General features: G+C 34.7%; 5 protein-coding genes across 6 annotated transcripts; 3 read left to right on the forward strand and 2 right to left on the reverse strand.

Moving 5' to 3' along the window:
• Positions 1 to 72: 72 nt before the first annotated feature.
• LOC110649049 (40S ribosomal protein S11) lies at positions 73 to 2,968 on the forward strand. Its single transcript, XM_021803452.2, has 6 exons — positions 73 to 186; positions 445 to 485; positions 1,372 to 1,472; positions 2,233 to 2,377; positions 2,459 to 2,548; positions 2,640 to 2,968. The coding sequence occupies exons 1-6, from the start codon at positions 175 to 177 to the stop codon at positions 2,728 to 2,730; spliced, it is 480 nt and encodes a 159-aa protein (XP_021659144.1). The 5' UTR covers positions 73 to 174; the 3' UTR covers positions 2,731 to 2,968.
• Positions 2,969 to 4,869: 1,901 nt separating this feature from the next.
• Positions 4,870 to 8,455, forward strand: LOC110649059 (uncharacterized RING finger protein C4G3.12c). Its single transcript, XM_021803466.2, has 6 exons — positions 4,870 to 5,086; positions 5,595 to 6,413; positions 6,622 to 6,801; positions 7,189 to 7,334; positions 7,935 to 8,045; positions 8,178 to 8,455. Exons 1-6 carry the CDS (start codon positions 4,976 to 4,978, stop codon positions 8,257 to 8,259), a joined length of 1,449 nt encoding a protein of 482 aa, XP_021659158.2. The 5' UTR covers positions 4,870 to 4,975; the 3' UTR covers positions 8,260 to 8,455.
• Positions 8,456 to 9,708: 1,253 nt separating this feature from the next.
• Positions 9,709 to 11,857, reverse strand: LOC110649064 (uncharacterized). The gene is made up of 2 exons (XM_021803477.2): positions 11,490 to 11,857; positions 9,709 to 10,416 (listed from the first exon to the last, which is right to left on the reverse strand). The coding sequence occupies exons 1-2, from the start codon at positions 11,572 to 11,574 to the stop codon at positions 9,809 to 9,811; spliced, it is 693 nt and encodes a 230-aa protein (XP_021659169.2). The 5' UTR covers positions 11,575 to 11,857; the 3' UTR covers positions 9,709 to 9,808.
• A 4,226-nt stretch (positions 11,858 to 16,083) lies between these two features.
• On the forward strand, positions 16,084 to 18,504 carry LOC110649074 (10 kDa chaperonin 1, chloroplastic). 2 transcript variants are annotated; one of them, XM_021803495.2, is made up of 7 exons: positions 16,084 to 16,365; positions 16,483 to 16,541; positions 16,654 to 16,704; positions 16,913 to 16,978; positions 17,068 to 17,115; positions 17,216 to 17,245; positions 18,207 to 18,504. In XM_021803495.2, the coding sequence occupies exons 1-7, from the start codon at positions 16,281 to 16,283 to the stop codon at positions 18,273 to 18,275; spliced, it is 408 nt and encodes a 135-aa protein (XP_021659187.1). In that variant the 5' UTR covers positions 16,084 to 16,280; the 3' UTR covers positions 18,276 to 18,504. The 2 variants fall into 2 exon arrangements, with proteins under 2 accessions (XP_021659187.1, XP_021659179.1); XM_021803487.2 differs by having other exon boundaries at positions 16,107 to 16,365; positions 17,216 to 17,263.
• A 593-nt stretch (positions 18,505 to 19,097) lies between these two features.
• LOC110649089 (protein TRIGALACTOSYLDIACYLGLYCEROL 4, chloroplastic) lies at positions 19,098 to 21,935 on the reverse strand. The gene is made up of 5 exons (XM_021803505.2): positions 21,596 to 21,935; positions 21,152 to 21,401; positions 20,247 to 20,628; positions 19,808 to 20,115; positions 19,098 to 19,445 (listed from the first exon to the last, which is right to left on the reverse strand). The coding sequence occupies exons 1-5, from the start codon at positions 21,865 to 21,867 to the stop codon at positions 19,248 to 19,250; spliced, it is 1,410 nt and encodes a 469-aa protein (XP_021659197.2). The 5' UTR covers positions 21,868 to 21,935; the 3' UTR covers positions 19,098 to 19,247.
• Between the last annotated feature and the right edge of the window lie 1,505 nt (positions 21,936 to 23,440).

The following is a 23,440-nucleotide window of genomic DNA, read 5'->3' on the forward strand; positions in this document are numbered from 1 at the left end:
CTAAGGCAACGCTTCGTTTTGACTTTCGAGTCCTTTGATCTTGTCGGGTTCAATGGACGGCCCAAACTGTATAAAATACAAAGCCCATGAAGCCCACTATATAAGCAACCGTCTAGGGTTTTTTCTCCCCTCGTCTATTGTTTCCTGCTTCCTATCAGCAGCCCATCCTCGACCATGGCGGAACAGGTACAGTTCTCTATTCTGTAATTCTTTTTAGCTTTGTGCTCTGTTTGCTTGCTGAGAAAGGGTAATCAGATATTCAGCTATTCAGTTTTTCTTGTGTCATGCACAAAAGTATTTGAAACTTCACATAACTGTAGTTTCTACATAATTTCTTTTTGGTGCTTTGCTTTCTCTGCAAGACAGCAACCAAACAATGTATTGTTTTTATACAATTTGTATCTGATGCTTACTTTTGTATATCAATATCACCTTTTGATGCAGACGGAGAAAGCATTTTTGAAGCAACCCAAGGTTTTCCTGAGGTATATTCCCTATTTAGTAAACTGCTGCCATCTTTTGTATTTGGAGCTGCCTTAGGCTCTGAGTGAGGGAAGGTTAATTAATGGAAGGAGAGTAAGAAAGGGAAAGGGTGAAGATGATTATAATAAAAATTCTCAGGTTTGGAAAGAATTTCATTAATGGAAAGTTAAGGAAATATAATGTTTGTAAATAGTTGAAAGAAGGATAAATAATTATTAGAAGTGAAAAAATATTTTTTTTATTAGATAATTTATTAAATGTTAGATTTACTGCGATAAATCTTAAATTTATAAATAATAATGGTTCAATATAAATAAATCATAAAATTAAATTAATAGATCAAAATAATAAAAATAATAAAGCGTAGATCTAATAAAAATTGAATAAAAAATAGATTATTTAGAAAAAAAATGATAATTGAAGCATAATAATACTATTAAAAGAATAAATAAAAAAATAATAATTGAAGTATAATAATTGTAGCAAACTATTTTAAAATAAATGATTGAAAGCAAAGAAAATATGTATGAGTAATCGCGAGAGAGAAGATATTTATTTGTAGTGTTATGCTAGGTTTATTTTTAACGGGAATAATTGTATTTTTAATAAAAAAATAAGGATACAATAAAAAAATAAAAAATAAAGTAATTTTCAGTTCTCTCCTCCTCCTCTCTCCCCTCTCTCCCTTGCTTACATAAGAAAAATTGGGATGAGGTAAGAGAGTATAAGTCTTACCCTTACCCTTATCTTTTACTAACTTACTTACCCTTATCTTTTACTAACCCAAATAAGATTATAATAGTTACTTATCCCTTCTTACCCTTATTTACCTTTTCCTCACCCCCACCCAGAGCATTAATGTTATCTGATTTATTTTTATTTTTACAGCTCCAAGAAATCTGGAAAAGGAAAGAGGCCTGGTAAAGGTGGAAACCGCTTCTGGAAAAGCATCGGATTGGGTTTCAAGACACCCAGAGAGGCCATTGAAGGTTTGTTGCTTTTTACTTCCATTTTGCTCCTTTTACATATGGTTTTTATCCACTGTCTCTTGTGAATTTGAACTGTTATTTCTATACACATTTCATTTTTGTGGACTTTTTGTATTTTTATTGGGTTAGTTTGGGTTTCATTTTGGGCTGAACTCTTTGAGAAGAGAAATTTGTTGATATGGGTAGAAGATCTTGATGCTTTTGTTGGAATAGTTATGTGACCCTGATATGGTCACAGCATTATGTATACCGTACAACTATTTGGAGATCCTTAGGATCAGGGATGTTGCTTCTAGGTCCATTACTTGTGATTGTCGTGGAAAAGTTGTCTTGGAGACGTTTCCTGTAAATGCTTTTTGTTGAACTTGATGGATCAATATGCATTCTCTAACCAGGGTTTGGGTATATGAATACCATTGAAATAAAGCAACCATTAGCTTATGTATTGATTACTAAAGTTTTTGCTTTGTGTGTTACTTACCGTTGAACTATTCATAACTGTATTATTCTTCTGACTTCTTTGGCTTGTGTTCTTGAGTTTCTTATGAATTATGTACTGCATGATGTTCTCCACAGAATTTGGTTGATCATGTGAATTTTTGTATACCTTAATGACTACCCAGTTTCCATACTTCATCATTGCTTTCTAAGCAAAGAAAATATGGTAGTTACAATGTAGTGGCTGGCTACAGTGATGGCTGTATTGGTAAGTTCCGTAAAAACTGCATTTTGATTATTGAGGTTTTATTGTTGTTGACAGGAACATATATTGACAAGAAATGCCCTTTTACTGGCAATGTCTCTATTAGAGGCCGTATTCTTGCTGGCACTTGCCACAGTGCAAAAATGACAAGAACCATTATTGTACGGAGGAATTATCTTCACTTCATCAAGAAATACCAGAGGCAAGAAATTCATTTATTCATTCCTCGTGATTAATTTATTCCTCAACTGAGAGCTTATTTACTTGCTGGCAACTCATTCAGGTATGAGAAACGGCACTCAAATATCCCAGCACACATATCCCCTTGCTTTCGTGTCAAAGAAGGAGATCATGTTATCATTGGCCAATGCAGGTGTGTAGTATATGGTGCGTTAAATTCATTTTAATTTTAGTCCATGCCTTGAGGCAGTGTTGTATGTGAATATCTATTTTCAATTTTGAAGGCCATTGTCAAAGACGGTGAGGTTCAATGTGCTGAAGGTCATTCCAGCAGGGTCTTCTGGTGGTGCAAAGAAGGCTTTCACAGCGATTTGAGAGGCTTGATTTTATGTTATCATGCAGCTTTCTTAAAAGCTCATATGAGATGACAGTGGCTGTTTCATGATCATTTAGATGAAGTCCATGAAAGAAGTTAGTCCTTTTGACAACCTGGATTATGTTCTAGTCTTTTAATACTTTTGGAAGTGAGACTGCAGAATGCAAAATGTATGTTGACACAATTTTGAGTACATTTTTAACTTTATTTGTGTGGCTGATGAGTCATGTTTGTTTATCTCGAGTGTTTATATTTGTCTAGTCAATTACCCCAATGCTAAGACTTGAGTTTTTATGATTGAAAAAAAAAACAAAACTGGTAGTATACTCTTGCTATAGGTGCTTGCAATTTAGTCGGCACAGATAGGGAGCATTCGGTTCGAATCGAATCGAATTAAATTATAAAAATTAAATTATGTATTTTAAAAATAGAATCAAATCGAAATAAGTGAAAAATTAATTCAAACTGTTGTATTTCGGTTCAGTTTACTTTAAATTGATTGATTTTGATTTTTAATTAATTTTTAATTTAGACTTGATTTTTAAATTATTTGATTTAATTTTGACTTTAATTTAAATTTAATAATTATTAATTAATAAAATTAAATAATTAATATATATATATATGTATATAATTAAATGTAATTCATAAATTTTTTATAAAAATTGATTGGGTTTGATTTGAATATATAAATTATTATTCGATTTGATTTGGTTTAATTAATTTTTTTCTCTTTAAAATCGAATCAAATCGAGATAATCGAATTTTATATAATGTAAAATTGAATCGAGCTGATTAAATTTTAAAATTAAATCGATAAAACTGAATTGATTCGATTTAATTTTTCAATTTGAATCTAAATCTGGTCACCCCAAAGCACAGGCTTGTTTTTATGGGTGTGAGCTCTGCAGGATGCTTCTTTTTCTGGAACCCCAAATGGTCTTCTTCCCATTGGCGAACGGGAGCTGACGGCGCTGTGTTGCTTGCCTTCTCTAGCTTCATCCTTAGGTCTTGGTTTTTAAGATTGTGGGTGTTTGGGCTCTATATTTCCTTAGGGCTAGCTTTTTAGGGACACTAAGCTGCATTATAACTCTACTTATTTGGGCTGATGATGGGTGGCTTCTTTATTAATGAATTTCTCTTTTTGATAAATTGCTAATAATTTTAACGGACAATGAATTGGCCTATTAAACAAAAAAAAAAAAAAAACTTAATATAAATTCAAGTTTACATAAAAATGAATTTAAGATTAGATATTTGATATTTGTATTATGTTTAGAATCAATTAAAGTGTATCCAAAATTAAAGTGTATCGAAAGAGTGTATAAATTTAAATGTAAAAATTTAATTTAATTATTGACAAATTATCTTTATATGAGCTTGAACTATTTATAAACACACTCATAAAAAAAAATTAAAAATTTAAAACTTTTAGGGTATAGAGGATATTTATAATTATAGTTAAGATTTAAGTGATGAAAAATTGATGGTAAATTATAATATAGTTTTTGAAATTTTATTTAATTAGCATAATAATTTATTGATTTAAATTTTATATTTATTAAATAAAATATATTTTATAGTTGAAATTTTATATTAAAAAATTATTTTTATTAATTAAAATGTAATTTTATATAATAAATAATTTCAAATTATATAGTAACATTAATATTTTGAACTGTAAATTAATTTCTTTGTGTTAAGGAAGTATAAGTTATTATTTTTGCAATTGTATTAATGAATTCGTAGTATATGTAAGTATCAATGTTTTGTTAACGCTTGGCTTCAAGATAATTTGAAAAGTATTTTAAGAAGTTTAATTTAATGAAGAATGGGAATTTTTATAAATGTCTGTATTGAATTTTTTTAAAAAATATTTATCTGAAAAATGTCCATAAAAGTAAATAATATTGGAAAATTTTTATTTTTTAATCAATCCTTTAGTACCGTTTGGAAAATCATAGTCTCCAACATCATTCGACTCGGAGTCGTTACAAACAAAGGCCAAAGTAGGTCCCACGCGGAGAACTTCCAAAGCACCGTCCGATATCAATATTTTGTGGGCCTAAATGCTCACGTGTAGGGCTTGAGATGCACTGGGAGAAGGTAAAGGCAGACTTCTGTGCTTGCGGTGCTGGTGGTCTGTAAAGTTAAAAGTCTTGGTGGTTGTTTCATTGCCATTTCCACTCTTCTGCGTCTCTCTCTCAGGTCTCCATATTCAGTAGACTAAAAATAAAAATAAAAATGGGTTCTGGCAATAGCAGGTTAGGGTCGAGCCGTTCCAGGTCAGGGCTCAAGCGCAGATTACTCTCTTCCCTCTTTTGTGGCTCCTCTGTTTCTCACACTCCTATCGAGGTAAACAATTGATGCTCCTTTTATTCCTTGAGTTTTATGTAAGATCAATTTCTCTCTTGCTTTTAATTTCATGCTGATCATTACAATAGCTATTGTTATTGAAAGGGTTAATTTCACTGTGCTTCCCTCTGTCGCTAAGTTAGTCTTAGGAAAGCAGAGAAAATGGAATAATTGATGAAAACAATAGAATCTTGAGTTCATCATCATCTTTGACTTACTAAAGGCTAATATAATGATTGCTCTATGTCGCTAATCCATCCTGAGACCAAACATCAAGTCCACCAGTTACCGAGACGCTTTTGACTTTTTATGGTTACAAGTTGCACTTCTAATCACCTAAAATCTGCAAATCGTGTAAATGATATCCTATTATCATACAATTATGCATGCAGTTTTTCCCTTTTTTTTTTTTTTTTTTTTTTAAATTCCTGACTATATAGAACTGTCTTGGAAATTGACTGGAATTTCATATACCAGAGTGATTCTGAAACTGTTTTTGGCTTTCCAGATAGGTGATCATATGGATTATTCATCAACAGAGTCTACTCAAAACTTGACTCAGCATCATCATGTGTCAGTTTGCGCCAAGCAGCAGTCTCCTTCAACCTTTCGACTGGAAACTGGGTTGAATGATTTCCACGATGAAACTGGAAGCAGTAGTGTTTCTGTTGGGGATACTTCCTTCACACATAGTTTTAGCAATCATTCTGAGAATTCGGAATTACATTCTCAGCAGGTCAATGTTAATGACAGTCTCATTGAAGCTCCTCTAGATGGTTCTTCCTTAAAAACTCAGCCACCTGCGGAGTCACTCTCTTCTGATGCACCACTCACAAGCATTGTGGGTCAGGATACTGGGAATCTACATTCAGATGGGGAGACCATAGCAGATGCGAGTATGGATGGCTATACAGCTGAATCTAGTTCTGATGTATCTGGTTCCTCTATAAATTCTCAGCCACTTCCAAGATCTCTCTTATTGTCTGGGGAACAAGGTTCAATAGGCATGGGCGTGCTTTTGGTTGATGTGGTGAGTATACATTCCAACATTTTGTCTAGTACCATTGCAGAAATTAGTAACCGTGAGGCTAGAAGGAATACTAGAAGGATGTTTTGGGATGCTTTCTCAAGAAACAGTTCTAGGCGGAATAGTGATTTCCCAACTGTTGTTTTTACAACTAGTCATGCTGATGATCTAGGATCTCATGACAGATGGCTCCTTGATTTTAGTGGTGATCTTCATTATGATGGCGCTGGTCGTGAGTCTAGATACTCTGGCACTAGGAGTGATCACAGAAGTGGACGACGATGGCAATCAAGATATGAGGTAATAGATATCCCATTTCTTTTTGTTATATGTGGTTATATGGGGTTAATTTTCCAATAACCCTTGAAAAGTTTTCACCATGCATAAAACTTTTTTACGTTCCAAGATGCTCATACTTGCCATTCATTTTTCTCAAAATTGTTTTTTATTTTCTTTTTCCATCTGACATTTGCTTCACAGAGTTTGCTATCATAATTCATTATTTCAGATGCCAGAAAGATTTCATGATGTCTATGATGAGCAAGGCTGGCAAGGTTCTTTGTGTGCAACGGGGCGTCATCCACGCGGTACTTGTTCATGTGAGTCCTCATTCCTTGATGAGGAGTCCGGTAGTCATGCAAACATTTCACAATCACAAATATTCATGCTTGCAGGTGCACTTTTTGAGGTAAAAGGCTTTCTAATTGTCTAAAATTTTTGAGTCCATTATGTGAAACCTTCATGTTGAAGATTTCTGTCTGATGAAGTCTTGATAATATACATTATGTGACAAAACATCGATTCTCCTTTCTGCGTAGGAGGATCACTGGTGAAATAGATCTCTTACTTTCCAAGTGTCTTCATTTGTTGATAGCACTAGTCATATACATGAAGTGGTTTATCAAATACCCCCTCATATTCTAGTCACGGAAACCCTTTATAGCTGTGTTAAATTTGTTAGAAATGATGTGTAAAGACCTATTACTGAAGTGGAAGGAACAGCCGTAGTAATCTTTGCTGAATGTAAAGGATGTTCATGACATTTTCTTGATTTCTCATTCTGCTCCATCTGTAGGTGCTTGAGGAAATTCATCACCATCGCTCGTCTCTTTCACTATCTATGCTTACACGTCCTGCTCCTGAAGCTGTTGTAAATTCATTTCCCCTCAAGAATCATAAAAAGTCATATGAAACTGGGAGTGGGATGCATGATGCGCATCAGTAAGTCCCTTTGGTTTGCTGTTTTGTTACTATTGTCATTTTTGTTATGATTGTACTACTGTTACTGTTATCATAGGATCTGAACTCATAGAAAAATACGCATGCATGGATATTTTACTTTGTTTAATCAGACTGGCTTAAGCAGGTAGGTTGAATGTAGGAAATATGTAGTTAGGCAGATCTAGTTATTTTATCAATTTTAAAATTGAAGATTTAAATGCATTTTTCTGGACGAATCAGGAGATTTACACGACCTTTCATTTTCTGCTTTGATACTTGTTCCAATTGGACTATGAATTTATGGAGCTGTTGTAAGTAGCAAGTAGACATTGATTCTCATGAGTTATATTTTTGATCGAGCTAATTGTATGTAATATAATCATGGTTTATATATCAGTAACTTGAACTTGAGTACTCATTGGGCATAAACGATTGTAAATAAACCTGAAATGGCAGTGTGAATCTCATAAGATTTCTGCTACTCTTTATAATTCTCAACATTCTTTGTTCTTCAGTTGATTTCAGAACTAAAATTTTACTGTCTTTTGTTTATTTATGCTGTTTATATGACCAATGTTAGTATTCTTTTCTCCTTTACAGGTGTCATATTTGCTTGATTGACTATGAGGAAGGGGATAAAATTAGAGTTCTTCCATGTTCACATGAATATCATATGTTATGTGTTGATAAATGGCTCAAAGAAGTACATGGGTAATCTATCACTACTTCCTTCTTCTCTTTTGCTCTTCTTTTCCTTTTTAACTTGAGCTGTTCTCTTGGTCGAGTTTGCTTTTGTTGGAATTTTGACCTTTTTGTCCTGAACTCGTTATGTTGGTACATCAGGGTATGCCCTCTCTGCAGAGATGATGTTTGCAAGGGTGTTGCTGAAGGTTCTACCTCAAACCCCGAGATTCCAGCTCTTTGATGCATATGTATATAAACATGTAGATGAAGTCAAAACTTTTTTCTTGAAATGGCATTCGACCTGTGAGATTTATACAACTTGCAGTGTATAATATGCCATTTATGGTATAGTACTTTTGGATATGAGATTTACTATTCATATATATGTTTTGCGGATTATGGTTGCAATTAAAAAGCTATGGATTAGGTTTTTGAAATGTATGATATTTCATCTCATTCTGATATGTGTGCCCCCATAAACATTGTTTATTTATAGCTTTTATGCTATCTTGACTAATATGTGAATTTATTTCCTTTCTGTGACTTATTGTACAAAAAGGTCGCACGCTCATCCGTACTACCCCTTGTTATATCATATTGACTTCTTGTTGAGAATGTTCAATCTATTAACAAAGGGTGGATTGAAGAGATGAGATGGATCAGAAATTATCGGTGTCAATGGTATGCAATTTACTGAGGTTGATAGGCGCTTGTGTCCCTTGGGATTATTATGGAAATGCTCTATGAGATGGGCCAGGTAGGCGGATGAATCTTCGGAAACAAGCTAGGTGAATCGTTGTTGAAGATGGAAGAAGAATTTACCTTTTGCCATTTTGGAAGCATCGACTTAATTTTAGCCGAAAACGCCCATAAAGGTTTTGGATCGAACCTGCTACTCTGCTGCATTTGACTATCATGGTTCTTAGGCAGGGTTGCCAAAACCGTCTGTTGCTAAACAATATAACACTAGATGGTTAAATGCAATTCATCTAGGTATCCTTTTATTTATGCTTCCTTTTCGTTAGGTAGGCAACTCCACGAGCATTTACTTAAAAATCTGACTTCAAAAAGACAGCGCAAACCATGCCAGAATGACAATTGATAATATTTTAGCAACTAGCTAGTATCGACGCGGCTTTCTTTTCTTGAAAAGTCCAATCCAGCAATAAATAAAACAAGACATGGTCACGCGGTTCAGTTTTGAGATTGAAATGACCCAATTAAATCTGAGCCAGATTGAAAGAAGCTGATTCTCCACAGTCCTTGTTTGATTCGAGGAGAGATTAAGACCAGCCCATCTAGGTAATTGCGAATCAAATCAGGCCCGTGAACTGTTGATGGATTTTGGTTCCATGTTTGATGACACCGATTTCGGAACCTATCCAGCCCTGGCGATGACTATGACAGGACGCGGGAGAAATGCAGGGCAGTACTATCATCCACTGAGGTATACACTTTAACATCTTCCTCTGGAATTTGTCATTTCTGGCTGATAGACAAATGAAAATCCTAAAAAAGAAAAAAAAAAAATTCCCAAAGAAAACCAGGGAACGTTGAATGGGTATATTTGGTCCGGCTGACTAATCTGAGTCATGTCTTAACAAGCCACAATATGAAGAAATAACAAAAGGAGATTCTAAATTTAGGTTGAATTCAACTTTTTTCTACACTCATCAAGAAACTAGAAAACTGAAACATCGCAAAGGATAGACAAGTTGGAAAAATTGCACATCATACAATGTACCTTTTACAATATGGTAGAAAACTTCGAGCAGAGTCATGCACAAAATTCACATCATCACAAACTGATTTTGGTGCAAAATTAGGAAGAGGAAAATATATAGAAAAACCAAGGTCATAATATTATTCAATAACACACTGATCTTCTGCCCACCACTGCATGGAAAAAAGCTTCCGCTGTAGCACCCTTTCTTTTGCTTAATCCCTTTACCTTGATCTTCAAGAACAAATGTAGAATTCGTCTGGCCATTGCTAAATAAAATACACCAAAAGAAAGGACCCTTGTGAAGCCCAACCAAGCCTACTCCCACCTCTGTATGTGATTTATTTCGCAGAATGGATAAAGTTCTATTGTCTTTGACAATAACATGAGAAAAGGCTTCTGATGGTTGGAGATACTTGAATTCACAACCTACAATGTGGCCAGTTATGGTGCCAAAAGTGGGTAGTTCTACACCACAATTAGGAGCAAAAACCTCAGTGAAGTCATCTTCAGGTGGTTTGCAGTTTACAGCCCTGTTACCAGTGCAGTTACCCTTGCATAATTCAACATATTGCAGCGCCATGCAGCCGAGGCCAGGGCTGTCATTAAGCTGTGGAAGTTTATGGGCTGTTCGATTCTCATTAATGATCCCTACAAGATCATTTGCGGGATTTCCTGTTCATCAAACATTAAATGACAAACAACCATTAGAAAAATATAAGAATGTGGACATGCAAAACAAATTCAGCTGGAAGTACTCAGCAGTTTCTCATGACAAATATAAATTTTCAACGCATTTTTAGAAGCTCGCTGTCATAAATTGGTTTCTGCAAAAGACAACGAGGCTAGGTGCTCAACTATTCTCCAATCACAATTTTTCTTCTAGTGGCTTGTATGTAGTTGTGTAAACCAATAAATTGCTTTACGATACTAAATATCTCATAGAAACAAAATTGATGAGGACACCTAGTAAAACCTGACTGAACTAACATATGGTGTTCCATAGTCTCGGCAGCTATGCGGCTAATGTGCTGTCTAAGGGATAGGTATCTTGTTAAGTAATTGCCAAATCGAATGAATCTTATAAAGTTAGAGGTCAATATTTGCTTGTTTCCATAGTACAAGCAAATTCTGCTCATTTCTATGCCTGCATAATTATTTGAAAAATAATAATATCAATAAACAAATATTTTTGTAATTAGATAATGAGTCAAACACACACATTATAATGGTTAATACGCCAAATGTGTTAGTTTAATCAATTAGCAGAAAAGGGGGGCGCCACCTTAATCCTTATTGCTTCTGAAGTGTGCTAACCTCTATTGGTCTCAGATGCAACGTGAAATGCCACTAATTGGTGCCTATATAGACATTGATGAAACTTCTAAATTGATATTTGAGTAGCAATTAGCGTACCAAAAATTCTTTTTTATTTTATTTTATTTGGAATGTCAAAAAAAAAATAAATAAATAAAAGACTTAAATAATCCTATCTTGTTTGGTTTCCAAGAAAAGCCTTAATCTCAATCTTAGACTATGGAATCGTCCATTCCGGAGTTCTGTTATAAGCTACTTAACTTCTTCCTGCAACATGTTAGAGACATGACATGACAGAGCAGAAGAAGCAGAAAATCAACACAAAGGGGCAGTCAGGGCTCAGGGCAGACCCTTTCATTTCACAATCCACACTTCAAATCAACAGTCAATAATCCCTATAACGAACTGCTAATAGCAAAAGAGCACATTACCATGGTCCTTGGAAGAAACAAAAGCAGCTAGAAGAAGATGACAGAGAACCATCCACTCAAAGCAGCAGAGCTTCTTGAGCACCATTATCACCACTAACACTAGTAAATTTTAAGTAATCCTCCAACGTCCAACGGTAAGAGAGTAAGAGAGAATGGAAAGGGAAGGACGAAAAGAAACCCTAATCTCACACAGGATTCCACTTCTTTCCCGACATTGTGCAACAAAGAATATTGGTCTACTCTCTAGTAGTTTTGAAATTGTGAACGGAAAAGATTTTTTTTTTTTCCCCTTTTCTTTATTCCGCGTAAAAAAGCGACGGGATAAAAGGCGCCGCAGAGATTAAGGGCAAATCATAGAACTGGTGGTCCCAAGTGTCCGTTGTATGAATCATCAAGTAGTGTTTTTGAGCTGCTCTTGCCTAGAAATGGAGCAGAGTTTGAGCCACCTCTTTCTGAGGGGCCCACCACTCATAGTGACACCAACCCATTGGACCTGGGGTCAAGTCTCATTTTAGTTTCGGGCTTGGACTTTGCTGAGCGTTCAATGGCCTGGTTGGATCACCATACTGCAGGTAGCGCGGGATCGCTTCCCGAGTTGGTTGATGTCATTTGATTTCAAACGTTTGGGGTTAGAGTTTTCTGATCAACGGGTTTTAAGCAAATGGAAGGATTTGAACAATTATGGTATAGTCTTCAAGGAACGCATTCTAGTGAATGCAAAATATCGATTTGTTTTAGGGGCCGTTTGGTTTGATGAAAATGGACTCAAGAATTGGAATGGGAATGGGAATGGGAATGGGAATGATGGATTCCCTTTCTTGCTGTTTGTAAGCCCCTCTTTTTTATTCTCATTCCTATAAGTAAGGGAATGAGATTGCCAAAACTAAGAGAATCAGCATTCCCTACTTTAACCTCGGAACCAAAACTCGGGAAAATATTTGCAAGAAAGCCCATTGGTCCTTCAGAAACGCTGCCCCGCTTGTTGCCGTCACTGTTCACGTTCTTTGGTAGGTAACAATGATTCTCTTTCCTTCCATCTACTTCTATTGTTGCTCTTGAATGTTTGATTGAATCTTTGTTGGATTATTTCACAAATCACATAACCCATATCTTTTTATACAATCGGCACTCTACTCTTCCCTTGATTCTCTCACTATTGCCTATGAAATTCTTATAGCAGCATCGTATATCTTAAGATTTCCAACCTAGAGAAGCTTATTGTCTATGTCGAGTATATGAAAATTCTCTAGCTTTTGAGTGGGTTAAATGATGAAATTTCTGATCTAGCTTGCTCTTGCATGTGATTTCATTGGCTAAGCAAATTTTTGTTGTCATTCCAAACCGGAAGACATGTCTCAAAAAAGTTTTTTGTCATTGCTAAAGAGAGACACACCTCTCCTTCTCACTGTAGTGCTCATCTTGTTGTAGTGCTAATACTTGAAATTGTTTAAGCATTTATTACCAGCAATAGTTCATAAAGAATGATACATTATGAAAAAAAGTTTATATTATTCAGCATAAAATCATGAAAACTTGATGGCTGGAAAATGTATTGTGCATGAGTGAAAGGCTAATTTAATTGGTATAATAACAAAGTAGTTAATAATCAATATATAGTAATGGTGTAATTTTAAAAAAATGTACGCAGTAATGATGTCAGGATTTTGATTTCAAATATGCCAAGGTTCTTTGGCTATTGGGTTAGATGCTAATAATGCCATAATACCATTATAAAAGGTGGGTTAACTAATGAAAGAAGGAAATATGAGACTGGATGCACAACATAAAAGGGAATATTTTATTCTATGAAATTATGGATTTTTTAATTTACTTTTAATTATTTTTTTGCCTAAGTGGATATTAATTTTTCTATTTTTTCACGTAAGCAATTAGCAATTAATAAAGTAGTTTAATAAATTGCTATGAGTCTAGTTTAATAAATTGTTATGAGTTAATAATGTAATACTCTGAATTTTTAAATAATTATTTTATGTGTAAATTATAATATTTTATTGTATTAAATATTATGAAAATTAAATTGACACCTTGAGCAGGAAATCTTCAGACAGCTTGGCACATATATCTCCAGAGAGGAGACCATTGATTTGGGAGTTGCATGAGTTGATGGATTAAGGTTTGATCTTGGACATAACTGATTCGGGTGCACTTTTGACACATTTTAGAGTAAGGCCATATCTGCGGGATAGTATTAGAGTTTTCCAGCATAGGGACTCACAATTAATGCAGATTGTGGAAAGAGTCGCACCCTTATGCAAGGCTCCATGGTGTGTGTGCCAGATGTGGACAACCAAAGAAATAAGATTATGCAAGAGGCACACTATACGCCCTATAGTGGTCACTCAGGATCTATAAAAATATACCATGATATGAAAATAGGTACTGATAAAATGGCATGAAGAGAGACATAACAGATTTTGTGTCCAAGTGCTTAACTTGTTAGATTCCAATTCTAGAGTGGAAGTGGAAAATAATTACTATAGACTTCGTGACTAGGTTGCCTTGTACTACACGTGGATATGACTCTATATGGGTGATTGTGTATCATCTGATTAAGTCAGGTCACTTTTTACTTATACGGACTATCTATTCTGTTGCTTAGTATGCAAGGATGTACATTCGGGAGATAGTTAGATTGCATGGAGTTTCTACTTCCATAATATAGGATAGAGGGCCCTAGTTCACTTCTCAATTTTGGAGGAAACTTCAGGAATCACTTGGCACACAATTGAACTTTAGCATAGCCTTCTACACCGACAGATGGGTAGTCCGAAAGAACAATTCAGACATTAGAGGATATGCTTTGTATGTGTATCTTGAATTTTGGAGGTCAATGTTGCTGCGTTTTCTGAGTTGAAATAAGTTCATACTACGACTTCTGCTGACTTATGCTCCAATCCAAGTGAATCAGAGTCAACCTTCCTTTTGGCAAACTCCCCCAAATGGTTTTTGTAAAATTAATTGTGATACAACCCGGAAGGAAAATCTTTGTTATGCAGCAGTTGATGTGGTAGCTAGAAATCATGAGGGTACTGTTATTTACGGTGCAACTAAGTGTATCCTTTCAGCCCCCCCCTTAGCAGGTGACTTGAAGCTATGCATATGGCAATTGCTATAGGAGCACCTCCAGTTATTTTGGAAACTGATTCACTTATTCTTCATTCAGCTAAAGTGAACTCTTTTGAGAATGCCAGTTGGGAAATTCAAGCAATAGTTCGAGGTATTAAAAGTTTGATGTCTTTCTATTCTCAGTTTTCTCTTGCAGTAGTTAGGAGGTCAGCAAATCGTGTAGCATATTACATAGCAAAATGTTATCTTAAAAGAACTCTTCCCCCTTATTGGCTTATTTCTCTTCCAACTGATATTATGAATCTTGTAACTTCTGATGCCCAAAGGGCCATCTGATGCAAGTTCCACATTTGCATCTAAATAATAATAATAATAATAATAATAATAATAATAATAATAATAATAATAATAATAGTTATACGAAACGATACTTTTGTTTTGTTTACGTTAATCTCCTATTGTAACAAAGGGGCAATGATTGAAGATAGGTAAAATATCAATTTTAACCATAATCCCTATAACTATCTAAAAACTAATGCACTGTGAGGAAGAATGCAACAAACAAACATTTTCACATCATATCATAAAAAAGGTAATTTGGGACACACACACACCTAGTATCAATCACATATCTCAAAAAAATTTCTAAAATTTAAATAAAATTAAAATACCAAAAATGCTCATAAAATTTAAAATTTTGGAGTGATACAATAGAAATACTTTTGATTTTCATATTTGTGATTTACATTACATACTGCATCTTCTATCATTTTATGTGTTTCAATTTGAATCAAAAGCATCCATAATAGCATTTATTATTATTATTGTTATTATTATTATTATTATTTTAATGACGTGCATGATTATTTGTTTTGGATTGTTAAAAATATACGTAATTAACAGATTGTCTTCAAAATATTTAACTGGGGGATGGACTCAGTCAAACTCTGATTCGGGTGAAAACTGAAAATTAGATTGGCAATTTCGATGCTAGAGTAAGAAAGAGGACTAAAATTGGATTGAAGAGTTTTTTTTTTTTTTAATTAAATAATTTTGGTTTCAACTTTTTCTTAATTTTAATTTTAATTTAGTTTGATTTTAATTGCATCCGACAATTAAAAAGTTTTGTAAAGGAAAAATTTGATTCTAACAAATTAAATTTATCGATTTCAATCTGATTTTAAAGTTTAATTTTAATTAATTTTCAATTTGAGGTTTCAATCATGCCCATCTCTACTCGGGAATACAAATAGAGATGCACATTTTTGCTTATGCACTTCCATTGCCACATGTAATTGGGATCGACCCGCCCCAACTCCGAGACTTGATTCCACAGTTGCAAAACCTGTGCTGTTAATCCCAAAGTTCTAGAAGATTTCAGCTTTTCTTGAGGGTCATTTGGTAATTAAAAAATAAATAAATAAATAATGAAGAGTTTAGAATTCGGTAAATTATAGGGTACAATTATTTATTGAATTCAAGAATGTGATATACACGGACCCATAATTGTATAATTGATGGTACACGCACACAGAAGCGTTCGATCATTTGCCCTAGATCTCGGGGATATAATTGTTGAAAAATCCGTGGCACTTGTCTTCGCAGTATAGACTAGAGGTGAAGGGTTTAGTAAGGAGTCTTTTTGATTGTTTGTCTGCGCTGCTGCTTTCCTGCTTAAAACTTTATCAGTGTCGGGCCTTATCCATGGCGTCTTCATTTGTGTTTCTATCAAAACCCTTATTGCTTAACAAAACTAATTCCCCTTCTCTCTCTCAGCAGAGGCTTGTAGGTCTGTTCAATCTCCTTTACATTACTTTTCCCTTTCTTTAATTCGTTAATCCCTCAATCTGTTTCCAATACATATATTTATGCTTTTATTTGGCCTAATTTCTTTCCGCGTCTCCAGGATTGAGGAGAAATTCTCTCAGAATCAATGCAATTGCCAAAAAATGGGATCCCACGAAGGTACTAATTTTTGCAAATAATGCAGTTTGTTCTTCTTTTCCATTTTAGTTTCTATTTCGGATGTACTGTTTTAGTCTATCTATGCTTGATGGACTAACTTTGAGGGTCGCAGGTTGTTCCTCAATCTGATAGGGTCCTTATCCGTCTTGAAGAATTACCTGAGGTATGTTTCACCGCTTCTGATCTCTCAACACTTTCGTCATAACAAAATAAACTTTTTTACTATCCGTGTTTATGTTGGGCTTGACTCGTTGTGCTTTTTAGTTGCTTGTTAATGGGAATAGAGTTTGTGAAATTCATATTTACAAGCTTTATGCATAAAATCTTCCCTTTTTGGGTTGTCGTGTTCATTGCTCAGTTTTGTGCCACAGAAATCAACTGGCGGAGTTTTGTTGCCTAAATCAGCTGTGAAATTTGAGCGCTACCTAATGGGGGAGGTGAGTAGCACTTCAATTCTTGTCTTTTATGAAGAGACGTTGATTTTATTTTTATTTTTATTTTTGACATTAAGCATGAATTTTTTTAGGTACTATCTGTTGGTACTGAGGTTGGGGAAGTGGAGGCTGGAAAGAAGGTTAGTAATTCAATTTTGTAAAAAGATTTTAGTCATCTTGTTGCTGTCATTGTTATAAGTACTGCTACCAAATTTGATTCTCTGGTGCCCGCTTTTGCAGGTTCTTTTCTCAGACATAAATGCTTATGAGGTAAGCAGTGTTGCCACGGTAGGAAACTTCCATATGTAGTCATTACCTGTATATATCCTGTTAGTTCCCTTCAAATTTGTTTCCTATATGCCTGTGCTGTTGCCTTAACTACGGACTTTGGTGCATTGTCTACAATTAGGTTGGTTATATTCCTGATTGTATGAGGTTTTTGAAGCTTTTACTTTGAGCATATTACACTTAATAGTAGTAGAATGTAGACTGGAGAACCACTCAGTCTACTGCTGCAATTAAAGAAATTGTCACTCTACAGATGCTTGAAAGACATCTCAACTCTTCTCTCTCTTCCTCTCTCTCTCTCTCTCTCTTGCTGTTTACCTTTTGACAATGAATGTTGAGAAATTTGTGTTTGAGTGTGTTTGCACGAGTGTACACTCTCGTAATCCATCTAGCATGTGTAACAGTCTACGCAAGATATTAGGCCTTGTGTTCTCCCCCCTTGTTTATGACCTACTTCATGTGACTTCTGAAATTCTTTGCTTTTTTTTTTTTTATTCTTAACATCTATAAATACAACAGCATTGGATGTGGATACATATCATCACCATCTACTTTGTCCCTCCTTCTCCCCCCCTCTGTATCTCTCTCTGCCTATCATATGTCAGGGAGTGATTTCATGTACACATTACACATCTATTAATGCTGGGTAATGTGATGAACATTCTCAGATTTTGAATAATTCCTTTGTGTAGTTAAGTGAGATTATTTTTCTATTAAGTTGGAGTTATTGAGGCATATGCCTTTGATTAATGACTCCGTCATCAAACCAGCCTGTGGACATTCACCAAGGAGATTTCTATTTCCTCTTAAACTTTACTGTTATTCTTTGCTTACCTGTTAAAGATGTTTTGTATTTTCTGTTATCAATACAATTGTGTGTTGATTGTACATGCTTATTGTTGCTTGTGCGTGCGTTCATCAAAGCTTTATGGGAATTATGCAGGTTGATTTAGGAACAGAAACCAGGCATTGCTTTTGCAAAGCTGGTGATTTATTGGCTGTGGTTGAGTGAATTTCAGCAGTTGCACATGATTTCCAAAAGAGCAATTTTCTGAGTTTTTGAGTAGGGCGTTGTTGTACGCTTAAATATAGTTACAAGGGATTTTTTTCCTTGTGCATTGATGTCTCGAGTAAACTGTAAACTCTATAATTCATAAGACTGGTGTCTCGAGTAAACTGTAGACTCATTTCATAAGAATGTGTTATATAACTCTGTTATATTGAATTCCTTCTTCCATGCTTCTTGATTCCAATGTGCAAAAATGAGGATTTCTACCGATAGTGATTATTAGCGAATTTTAACGGATTTGATTCTATTGCGATCGGAAATTTCACTATTTCTCAGTAAACTTGAACGCTTTTGGGTGTTGGTGGTAACAGATGGGCGCCCTATTGGCTATTGTTACCTATAAGTTGTGTGCAGGCAAGAGGCAAGCCAGTAATTCATGGTTTTGTTTTTCGTAAGAAAACTTTTAATGACCACAATTTGAATTTCCCTTGTTAAATGAGCCAAACTTCAATTGCTTCCTTGAAAAGATACTTGTGCTAGAATGCTGACCTAACTCTTCACGTTACAACCTGTGATCCAGCATTTCTATCAACTGTTGCTACCATTTACTTGGATGGAAGGCGGCCTGTATGATGTGTCGAGTGACTTGGATGCCAGTTTGATTGGTTGAATATCTAAACATTGAATCAGCCCGTGGAGTGTAGCCCAATGTCTACGCATCGGCCACTATTTTGAAATTTTTATCTTCGTAACATTGTACAAAATTAGTGTTCAGCTGGGAGTATTAAAGACTCCCTAGAAGCTGATTAGTTGAACGCACAAACATGAAACAATAACAGGACCATTAAAACTCAAAATCCATCACGTTCAGTAAGGAAATATTGACTTCTAATGCATTTGCAAATTGCAACCATAGGCAAAAATTTACGAGTACTCCAGGCAAAATAAGCGTACACCATTAATAAAAGGTGAGGTTCAAAACTCAAATAAGCGCAATTCAATCATTCCTTCTTTTCTTTTTGGAGAATACCAAGCAACAACCTTCCCAGAGCGTAGAAGCCTCAATGAATAACTCAAACTATATATTAGATCCTCTACATGCGGACGTTGTCGCCCTGATGCAGAACCAAGCGAAAATCCCGAATCCACTCGGAAGACAATTGGGCCAGCAACCTACAAAATTAATGTGTCATGTACGGAGATAAATTCAGCATTCCATTTTTAGTCTCTCTGCAGTGCTTGAGACGATTTTAGAGGCTCAGTACTGCACTCATTTCTGCCTTCTCTTGAGAGTTTTTTTTTTTTTTGGAAGTTTAACCATGCATTTCTCCTCATTCAATTTTCTCAGCCAAAAATATGACCCTCATCTTCAATGATTCTAACCACTCATGCTAAAAATGATTACCCATATAGCTAATTTATCTCCAAAACAAATTGTCATTAACCTAGTCAAGTTGCAAATGATTCATCCACCAAGTATGTTTTAGCTTTTCCATGCATTAAGACTACAAAAGAAAAGAAAGATTTAAGAGCACCTGCTGTTGAAGAATCAAATTCATCCTGGGAGATGACAATGGATTGTCTGCTGCACCACTAACTGAAGACCTCCTGAAAATATTTAAAGCCCTTTTGGTAAGAGCAAAAGCTGAACAGATATCCAGGCGGGCATCCACCCTAGTTAGATCACCATATAGCTTTGTAAACTTCCCGTGTTGGAAAGTATAGCAAACTGAGCCAAAAAAATCAGCATTGAATGGGCTTCTCTTTCCTGTACTTGTTGAGGTATCCCCGTCTGTAGATGCTGAGTACCCCCAGCCTCCAAACCGTGCTGCGCAGGAGCCACCTAAGACGTATATCATGTGATAAGTTAATAGTCAGAAACAGCAGCAACGATTCGGCTTCAGGCACAATCTAGAACATAATACAAAGCTAATTAGCAACAGAAAGAACTACTCTTCAATGCAGCAACATTACCAACAATTCCAGATATTGCTGCATGAGGTTCACTGAGACGCACATCATATGAGGGACGCCAAATCCAACCCTTATCTGCCTTTGTCATGATGTCCTTCTTAGTCTGTTTCTTCCTCCAAAGATCCTTGCTCTTCTCATAAGAAAAGGAAGCCTTTCCACATAATCCAGGCATCAAAGCAAGAGGTGGCTCATCATTTATGGCATTAACAGCCTTTGGATGGCCATTGCTTTTGTGTATCCCAAAACGGTACCGGAAGCCAGATTCAGAGACAAGTGAAGACATATCTAAGGATATTGACTCAGGAACATCCCAATATCTACCTTTATGGTCAATAAACAGCTCAGGCCATGCAGCCTCCAAAGTGATATCATGAGAAGGAAGCTGCAACATAGCACATTGTTGAAGGCCATAGTCATCACCACAAAGTGAAACTTAGAAAAAAGAAACCATGGCAGTAATAACAACGAAAAGGTCAATACCAAGGATCTATGTTCGTAATAATCAATAACCACTATGAACTATGATCGTCGTTAAAAACTTAATAACAGCATCCCTTTCTACATGAGCTCAACAACCATGTCACATCAGTGTATTCATTAGCCTAAATTTAACCAAAGAAACCAAAGACAACACATTAACAACTTTTTGTTAAGCAGTGCACAGTTGATAGGAAGAAGCGAACAACAAAACAATATGTAAAGCAGAGCATCCAGATACATAAGGTTGTCCTAGTGAAGTAGGGATTTCCACATTGTAAGCCTTCTGTTGCATCGGAAAGAGGGAAAACAGAGTACCCAGCTACTGTACATAATTATAGAGGAGAAATCCATACATATCAGCAAGTGCAAAAAGTTTTTTAGAAGTAAAAGAAACAAATGAAGATGAATAAAATTGAAAAGCATGCCTGTTGAAAGAGCATCATTTTGTAGCGAGGTCTCATCTTCTCACCATGCCGTTCAGTGCTAAGCAACACAGAAGAGGAAGGAGTTGGAGAAAACTGTGAGGATAAACCAATACAATAGAGTGACTTGTCCAGGAAATGTTTGGCCGCATCCTTAAATACAGAGAATTCAAGTTCCTCAGCATTAGAAAGTTCCGCTTTAATAGACGAAATCAATTTCTTTGGTCGGAACTGCCCGATTAATCCCAGCCAGCTGTGCACATAATGATCATGTATGACAACTATTAGAAACTCTGATAATACATTTCTGGTTTCAGAAACAATTCCAGCATCAACAATTATAACTGAGAAAACCCAATTCCCACTCCCAAGGTTTCATGTTTTTCTAGCTTGGGTAGCTAGTAGGCAGAAAAGAAAAAAAAAAAAAAAAAAGAAGTAAAAGATTACCAGTTAGAGGTGGCAAGTTTGAGCAAGACAGACTGGAGAGAGAAAGAACCAAGGTCCTTGTTAGAAGTGGGAGAGTAAGAGGGAATGATACCGAGAGGGAAGCCATTTCCTAATAGGGAGAGCTGTTGAATCCTAAGGGCTCGGCTGGCTCTAGTGGCGTCCAAGGGGAATGGGTCGCCAGGGATAGAGCGGGCACATCCTTCTAGGGTTTTTGGAGAAGAAATGGGTTGATCCCAGAATGCGGAGTCCATAGCCGTCCTGAGGTTTGCCATGGTTCAGCTGAGTTTGGTTGGTAGGTTTCCTTATCTGCGTTTGAAAAACGAAAATGGTGAGGGAAGTACCGAGGAGGAGGAGCCATTCAATTCATGCTGCCGGTCATATGGGCTGATTGCTTTTGGTTCGGCCCATTTAGCCCATCATCCGAATTCACAACCCAATGAAATGACCTCTTGCTGAAGGATGATTTCTCTTTCTTTTTTTTTTAAATATTAAAAAATAAAATTAATTAGAAATTATGACCCATTATGGTGTTTGGTGTAAAATAATTGGATGGAATTTTGTAAATGTAATAATTTAGGAAAAAATAAAGAAAAGTAATTAATTAAAATTGAAAGCAACATTCCAAAGAGGCCATGCCATGCCTTGAGAGAATGTGTGTGGCAAATGGCAAAGGGACGGAAAGCCTTATAAGCAAAGGAGGGAATAGTCGTCCAACAAGGACTGGACGATTTTATTACAACACCCTGTTTGGATAAGTGGAAAAGAGGAGAGAAAAATAAGTAGGTAAAATAAGTTTGAAATTTGAATAGAAGAGGAAAATAAAGACGGAGAAAAAAATTTATCCTATTTTCCTCTAAATAAGAAATAGAAGAGAAAAATTATCCTGCCTTTATATTTTTATTGTCATTTTTTATTTTTTATCAGTTATTTTTTACTTATCTAAACACAAACATAGAAAATAAATGATAAAAAAATAATAAAAAAAAAATTTCTCTCTCTCATAATTTATCCAAACAAAATGTAAACCTTCATTAAAGTAAACTCCAAATAGCAGACACTTTCTGCTTTCAAACCAAGTTTATGAGGAAAATTCTTAGTTACAAATTGAGAAATCATGTTTTATAATAGATTTTATTATGTTCTATAGTAGTATTTATTATTATTTTAATAATATTATCAGAATGTATATATTTTAGTGCAGGAGAATGACTCAAATCTCACAGCTTTTGTTTAACCATTCAATCAATGTAATAATTAATATGGTAGGATTTAAAAAAAAGGAGGAAATTAAAGCTTCTTTTTATAATATAAAAAAACTACTAAGTGATATTTATATTGTCTTCAAAATTAAATTAAAAAAAAATTATTAAGTCATGAATTCTCTATGACCTTGTTTAGTTTAATTTTATGATAAAATTTAATTCATTTATAAATGAATTTTATGATAAAATTTAATTATAAATAAATTCTTTTATTCAGTATATTTTATATTAAATATGAAATTCATTTCAAATGAAATAATTTTTGTGTTTAGAATAAATAAAATAATTGTTACTCGAAATATATATGATTTTAAGTTTAGAAAATTATTAGCAAATTTTATCAATTTTATGAAATTTAATTTAATTATAATAAATTTAATAAAATTGATTATTAAGAATTTCAAATAAATTTTTATTTAAATCAAATACTAAAATATTAAATTTACAAATAAATTCCAAAATTTTATATTTGCTTAAAAAATAACGCATTTCATCCATATTATAAGTTAAACTAGCTAATTGACTAATATAGAAATCACAAGAGGGTAATTTGATGATTTTTTTATTAATTTACATGAAAAGA

Source organism: Hevea brasiliensis, chromosome 2, assembly GCF_030052815.1.
Source record: "Hevea brasiliensis isolate MT/VB/25A 57/8 chromosome 2, ASM3005281v1, whole genome shotgun sequence".
In the NCBI taxonomy this organism is placed as follows: Eukaryota; Viridiplantae; Streptophyta; class Magnoliopsida; order Malpighiales; family Euphorbiaceae; genus Hevea; species Hevea brasiliensis.

Excerpts from the sequence above, each read along its gene's own strand:
- LOC110649064 (XM_021803477.2), bottom strand. The coding sequence starts at position 11,574 with ATGGTGCTCAAGAAGCTCTGCTGCTTTGAGTGGATGGTTCTCTGTCAT. Across the intron at positions 10,417-11,489 it reads TGTTTCTTCCAAGGACCATG|GAAATCCCGCAAATGATCTT; the intron begins GTAATGTGCTCT and ends TTTGATGAACAG.
- LOC110649049 (XM_021803452.2), top strand. Across the intron at positions 1,473-2,232 it reads ACCCAGAGAGGCCATTGAAG|GAACATATATTGACAAGAAA; the intron begins GTTTGTTGCTTT and ends TGTTGTTGACAG. Across the intron at positions 2,549-2,639 it reads GTTATCATTGGCCAATGCAG|GCCATTGTCAAAGACGGTGA; the intron begins GTGTGTAGTATA and ends TCAATTTTGAAG.
- LOC110649089 (XM_021803505.2), bottom strand. The coding sequence starts at position 21,867 with ATGGCAAACCTCAGGACGGCTATGGACTCCGCATTCTGGGATCAACCC. Across the intron at positions 20,116-20,246 it reads AGCAATATCTGGAATTGTTG|GTGGCTCCTGCGCAGCACGG; the intron begins GTAATGTTGCTG and ends TATACGTCTTAG. Across the intron at positions 19,446-19,807 it reads ATTTGATTCTTCAACAGCAG|GTTGCTGGCCCAATTGTCTT; the intron begins GTGCTCTTAAAT and ends TTAATTTTGTAG.
- LOC110649074 (XM_021803487.2), top strand. The coding sequence starts at position 16,281 with ATGGCGTCTTCATTTGTGTTTCTATCAAAACCCTTATTGCTTAACAAA. Across the intron at positions 16,705-16,912 it reads GTCTTGAAGAATTACCTGAG|AAATCAACTGGCGGAGTTTT; the intron begins GTATGTTTCACC and ends TTTGTGCCACAG. Across the intron at positions 17,264-18,206 it reads AGGTAAGCAGTGTTGCCACG|GTTGATTTAGGAACAGAAAC; the intron begins GTAGGAAACTTC and ends GGAATTATGCAG.
- LOC110649059 (XM_021803466.2), top strand. The coding sequence starts at position 4,976 with ATGGGTTCTGGCAATAGCAGGTTAGGGTCGAGCCGTTCCAGGTCAGGG. Across the intron at positions 5,087-5,594 it reads TTTCTCACACTCCTATCGAG|ATAGGTGATCATATGGATTA; the intron begins GTAAACAATTGA and ends TTGGCTTTCCAG. Across the intron at positions 6,802-7,188 it reads TTGCAGGTGCACTTTTTGAG|GTGCTTGAGGAAATTCATCA; the intron begins GTAAAAGGCTTT and ends CTCCATCTGTAG.